This window comes from Fonticula alba, assembly GCF_000388065.1.
Source record: "Fonticula alba strain ATCC 38817 unplaced genomic scaffold supercont2.3, whole genome shotgun sequence".
Classification (NCBI taxonomy): Eukaryota; order Rotosphaerida; family Fonticulaceae; genus Fonticula; species Fonticula alba.
In genome coordinates, this window is record NW_009242973.1 from 685,187 (window position 1) to 691,032 (window position 5,846).

Below are 5,846 nucleotides of genomic sequence, written 5' to 3' on the forward strand. Positions count from 1 at the left end.
GGGGGGGGGGGGGGGGGGGGGGGGGGGGGGGGGGGGGGGGGGGGGGGGGGGGGGGGGGGGGGGGGGGGGGGGGGGGGGGGAGAAGGCATGTGTGAGACATCATATGCAGCGAGGGAAGCAGGCGAGGGACGGGCGACCAAGGAAGAGGCAGGGCGCGATAGGCAGATCCCGAGCGCGCGCCGCAACAGGCACACCAAGGCACGCCAGGGCACACCAGGGCACACCAGGGCACACCAGGGCACGCCAAGACACGCCAAGGCACCGAGACTGCGGCGCACCTGTTCACAAAGAAGATCTTCACGAAGATGGTGACGATGACCGTCATGTAGAGCTGCGTCCCGCGGGAGATCAGGTCGAAGGTCCGGCCATCGCGCTGGATGGCGCCCCCCTCGGCGCCCGGGATGTTCATGCCGAAGACAAACTGCTGGAGGATCTGGTAGATGATCAGGGCATTGGTGATGGCCCCGGCGATGGACTTGAGGAAGGACCACAAGTTGAAGAAGTCGTTGCGCGGCCCGGTGCGGTAGAGCTCCGGATCGCGGGCCAGCCAGGCGTCCGGCAGGTCCTGGTCCAGGACCCCCACGAAGATGATCGGCAGGAAGGTGTAGATGACATTCCACAGGGCATTGGACAGCGGGTCCCAGGCCAGCTGGCCACTGAAGCCATTGTCAAAGGTGAAGAAGAAGCTCACCATGTACAGGGTCATGGTCTTGTACAGGGAGTAGAGGATGACCTTGCTCAGGCGCCGGTAGGTCCGGTGGCCGTGGACCATGAGCAGCGGCGCGAGGAAGCTGCGTGTGCCGGGGGGGGGGAGCGTATGTTGGGTGTGTTTGGTTGGTTTGGCCGTGCGTGAGCAATCGGAGGATGCGACCGATGGACCGGGCAGGCGCGGAGCACGGACGGGATGTGCGTGCGCGTGCGCGCCGAGGGTCGCCAGGGACACCGGCCAGAACAGCGGGGCGGAGGTCAGTGGCTGTACAGAGGCGGGCCGGCGAGCGGGGCCGGCGAGCGGGGAAAACCATGTTTTTTTTCGGCGGCCACGCACCGGAACTGGGCCGTGGAATAGTCGGCGCTGCGCGCGGCGGCCATCCCCTCGGCGCCCGAGATGCCGATCCCCACGCAGGCCGTCTGGATCATGGTGATGTCGTTGGCCCCGTCGCCGATGGCCAGCGTGGTGCACTGGATGGGCGTCGACGCCCGGACCAGGGACACCACTTCGGCCTTCTGCAGGGGCGAGGCCCGGCAAAAGACGCACGACTTGCACACCAGTGCCAGGCGCACCAGCAGCCCCCGGGCCGTGGGATCGGCCAGGGCCAGGGCCAGGGCCGAGCCCTCCAGCACCAGGGTCAGGTCCTCGATGACCGTCTCGGCACGGGGTCGCGCCATCAGCAGCACCTGCCGCCAGAGGGGATCCCGCAGCCGGGGCGGCTTGTCCGGGTCCATGCCCAGCTCGGACAGGGTGGCCCGCAGCCAGGCGGTCACATCCTCCAGCGTGTCGGCGTCCGTGGTCAAGATGCGCCCGCGATTCGGGACCAGCTGCGAGCACATGCCAATGTTGATGGCGGTCTCGCGCTTGTCGCCGGTCAGCATCCACACCCGGATGCCGCACTGCAGCAGGGTCTGGATGGTCTCCGGCACGCCCTCCTGCAGCTGGTCCTCGATGGCCGTGGCCCCGAGGAGGGTCAGGTTGCGCTCGACCTCCTCATGGCACAGCTCCATCTGCCGAGTGTCCCGGTGCATGGGAGGGCCGCATGAGGGAGGGAAGAGGGAGGCGCGCATGCGCACCGGCCGGGGGGGACACATATGGGAATGGGCGGGTCAGTGTGAGCCGGAGGTGTGTGGGCGCGGCAGGTGTGCCCAAGGCCAGGGACCGAGGGGGCCGGTCACGCGCGGCAGAGGCAGGACGCAGCCTCGGCCGGCCGAGGGCCCGGATATGTGCGCATGCGTGCGCACCTCCTCATACCGGCGGTCGAGCGTCGTGCAGGCCAGATGGTACCGCCGGCGCCAATCGTCATATGTCTCCGGGTCAATCTCGCCCACGGCATAGCACAGCGTGCGCAGGCCCTCGCGCGAGAAGTCCTGCACGGGCCAGCGGCGCAGTCAGGACAGCGAGGATCATCGGCAGGGGGAAGGGGGGCGGGCAGGCGGGCAGGCGGGCAGGCGGGCAGGCGGGGTACGGCACGCCAGGTGTCAGGAGAAAGCCCGGGAAAGACAAACACACAACAAGCAAGCAGCCGCCCGGCCCTGCCCCGTGGCGGGGAGGGGGCGGCGCAAAAGCAGACGCACCTCCAGGTGCCCGGCCGTGGCGGCGGTCAGCGACGATTGGCGACTCTCCTCCGAAAGCCGGGCCAGCATGGTGTTGTCGGCCCCCTTGCAGAAGATGAGCACCCGGCCGGCCGCATCACGGACGATGATGCTCATGCGCTTGCGATCGGCGTCGAACTCCAGCACATGCAGCAGGGCGAAGTCCAGCGTCACCCAGGTGTCCTCGTCGGTGCCCGGGTCCTCCGGGCTCGGCAGGGGGCCGATGTCGGTCGAACGGCCGTCCACCAGTGCCCGCGGCACGCGGATGCCCACATGCTCCGGTGTGCGCCGGGTGAAGCGCACGCCCAGGAGATTGGCCGCCTGCACGAGGGCCACCTCGTCCGGCGAGGCCCCCTGATACTGGACATGCTCCAGCCCGCATCCGGCCGAGATGATGCCCGGGGTGGACGCCCCGGAGGTTTGGTCGTCGCCGGCCGACCGCCGATGGCTCGGCAGAGTCGTGTGGCACAGGGCCATGGCCAGGATGAAGGTGGCCGGGGTGATGGGCAATTTGGTGCCGGGCTCCGGCATCGGCGACCCCGGACACACCAGCGGCCCGAGCTTCATCCCGGCCGCCGAGGCGTACACATCCTGCAGCAGCTGCGGGTCGTAGAAGCGCCAATCGGCCTGAGAAGGGGGGGGACCATCCCCGCGCGGGAAGAGGAGTGGCCGTTACCCGAGGGACAGGGGGATGACACACGGACACGGACAGGGATACGCACGCGGATGCGCGGAAGGGGGAAGAGCAAGGAGGCAGGGAACGTCACTGGTCAGGGACATGCGAGGGGGGATTTCAAAGCCAGGAGGGGCTCTGTGCCCTGATCCAGGGCGCTGGGGGGAGGGGGGGGGGGGGGGGGCGGGGGGCGGGGGGCACGCACATGCAGGTCGGCCATCTCAGCCGGGTCGGCCGGCAGCAGGCACCCCCGGGCACGCTCCATGGCCCGGTAGGACTCGGTGAAGCCGAGCCCATACGACCGGCCAAGGATGCTGCACTTGCGGAAGAGCATGTGGTTGCGTGTCAGGGTGCCAGTCTTGTCGGCGAAGACGAAGTCCACCTGGCCGAGAGCCTCGCCGATGTTCGGCGTCCGAGCCACGGTCGGCGTGCCGGTGGCCTCGTGGAAGAGCTTCAGGTCGCGGCTGACGAAGAATGCCTGGTAGATTTTGACAATCTCGATGGTGATGTACAGACTGACGGCAAGACCGGCCGATGGGGTCCAGGCAGCGCGGCGCAAGGAGCAGGCCGGTCAGCATCCGGGATGCGAGCGCGGGCCGCAGGCGCGGCAAAGCGGGCGCAAGGGGGGAAAGAGAAAGAGGGACAAGGTGTGTTGGGAGAGAATGGCCCGAGGTCGGACTTGCGGCTGGGAGGGGAGGGGGGGGGGGATGATGCGCGCCCGCCTACGCCCGTACCTGATCGGGATGATGGTGTTGTAGAGGATGATGAAACTGACAAACTGCGCCACCAGGTCCTTGGCCGTGCCGCGCTTCGTCACGCCCAGATACCAGGCGAAGGCGCCGGTCACCGGATCCGGCCGAAGGTGCTTGCGATTCCAGTTGATGTAGCAAATCAGGCAGATGATGGACATGAGAATCAGCAGGCCGAAGATGAAGGCGATCTGCCGGTTGACGGTCTTCTCCAGGAGGGACTTCTTCGGCGGCAGGGCCTCGGCATTGAGCATGAGCTTGGTCTGGTGCCCGGTGTAGAGGACCACCCCGAAGATGGCGGTCGTATTGCGCAGGCGCGTCCCGCGAAGGATCATCTGGTTGGGCCCCACCGGGAAGGACCGGCCGTCGGCCAGCTGCAGAGTCCCCTCGAAGCTGTAGAGTGACCGGTTGGGCGCCTCGTACTCGATGGCAGCTGCACGGGGGGATCGGGTGAGTGGCTGGTCGGGTCTCGGTCGCCGGCCGGAGCCATGAGGGCGGCACACGTACCGGCCATGGTGCGGACCTGCTCCACGGTCTGGAAGGCATTGGTCACCGGCAGGGCCTGGCGCGTTTTGAGGTTGGTCTCGCTGGGGGGGGGGGGGGGGGGGGGGGCAATGTTAGAGCAACATCCGCACGCAGAGCACCCACTCGGCCATCCGGCAGGCAGGGCCGGCGGAGGGAGGCACAAGGCACAGCCGCACCCGTCAAGCTGCGAGGTCTCAATGTGGCAAAGCCCATCGTCGGCAGTCGAGGAGATGAGGAACAAGTCCGCCGGGGCCGGGTCCCCATCACGCAGCATGACAATGTCGCCACTGCGGAGCTCTGGCCCGGGCGCCGGCGCACATTGTGGTCGGGGGGGGGGGGGGGGGGGGAAGGGACGCGCGTCAGTGAGCCGCTCCGGACCATCGGCCAGCGGTAGAGAGGGGCGTGAAACGCCGGAGGCCCCCGACCCCACCCCCTCGCCCATGGGGGGTGAGAAGCATGGCCGGAAGTGGACAAGCGCAAGCCCCGCCCAGGCGGGCTTCTCGCACGGACGCACCACTCCACCGGATCTCCCGGAGCTCCTCTTCCACATGCTCAAGGTGGTAATAGTCCGACATGAAGTCGGTCCCGGTGCCAAGGCTGAAGATGGATGTGAACCAATTCCGCGCCTTGACCCTGGCCACGTAGGGCCGCAGAACTTGGGTCTTTTGCCGGTTGGTCAGGATGTCCTGGCGCCGGCGCCGCTGTGACGTGCATACGCATGTGTGTGGCGCGAGGAGGGAGGGGGGGGAGTGAACAGGGGAGAGCATGGGGCGGAGGGCAAAGAGAGAGAGAGGGGGGGGAGCGGGGAGCGCGTGGGTGTCAGTGACAGGAGCAGGAACACGCTCAATAGACGGGGATCCAGCGCCCGGGCGGGTGCCAAGCAAAAGCGGGCCCATGCGCACGATGTCGAAGATCAGTTCCTTGATGCCGGTCAGGATGAGGATGATCACCAGCGGCACGAAGGTGTAGAAGCGTCCGGTGGGGGCCAGGCGAGTGGATGACATCTATCTCGCGCGGCCGGGCGCGATCCAGGCAAGCAAAGCCGGCGGTCCATGGCGAGGGCCGCAGAGTCAGAACCCGAGAGCGGGAGGAGGGCCCGGAGTGGGGGACACGCATGCGCGCCAAAGGGCGGGGGGAAGGGGCGGAGGAGCCGGCGCGATGTCTCGGCGCAAGCGCGCCCGCGAGAACACACCTGGATGGCCGAGATGCAGAGGAAGTAGAAGTTGGCCACGCGCTGGAACTGCTCGAAGAGGAACTTCGGCAGGAAGTTGAAGGGGTTGTACTTGGCCGTGACGATGGTGTTGTCGCGGAGCCACACAAACGGCCGGCCCTTCAGCAGGCAGACGGGGTCAACGTCGCCGGCGGCTTCGGCCTCGGCCAGTGCCTCCGGGTGAAAGGGCGAGACCAGGAGACATTCGTTGAGCGGCCGGCGGTTGATGTGCACCTGCATGTACCAGGCCGGCTGGTTGATGCCGGCAGCCATGGTCGGCCCTTTGGCCGGCGCATCGGACGCCGTGTCTGCTGGGTGCCCCGGCTCGGTGGACATCCTCGACCTGTTGGGCCTACGGGCCTGCGAGAGCGCCAGGGGGGGGGGG

At 68.1% G+C, this 5,846-nt stretch overlaps 1 protein-coding gene across 1 annotated transcript in view; it reads right to left on the minus strand.

The window, feature by feature from the left end:
- Positions 1-5,838, minus strand: part of H696_01949 (hypothetical protein) — a gene marked incomplete at its 3' end in the record, with an annotated part of 6,931 nt that extends 1,093 nt beyond the window's left edge. The window contains exons 1-11 of the mRNA XM_009495852.1: positions 5,444-5,838; positions 5,154-5,255; positions 4,766-4,952; positions 4,428-4,548; positions 4,234-4,313; positions 3,712-4,159; positions 3,183-3,492; positions 2,287-2,931; positions 1,954-2,079; positions 1,046-1,719; positions 279-791 (exon numbers count right to left, since the gene is read on the minus strand). Of these exons, the coding sequence (XP_009494127.1) occupies positions 279-791; positions 1,046-1,719; positions 1,954-2,079; positions 2,287-2,931; positions 3,183-3,492; positions 3,712-4,159; positions 4,234-4,313; positions 4,428-4,548; positions 4,766-4,952; positions 5,154-5,255; positions 5,444-5,797 (3,560 nt within the window). The 5' untranslated portion in view covers positions 5,798-5,838. The remainder of the gene's footprint in view (positions 1-278; positions 792-1,045; positions 1,720-1,953; positions 2,080-2,286; positions 2,932-3,182; positions 3,493-3,711; positions 4,160-4,233; positions 4,314-4,427; positions 4,549-4,765; positions 4,953-5,153; positions 5,256-5,443) is intronic.
- Between the last annotated feature and the right edge of the window lie 8 nt (positions 5,839-5,846).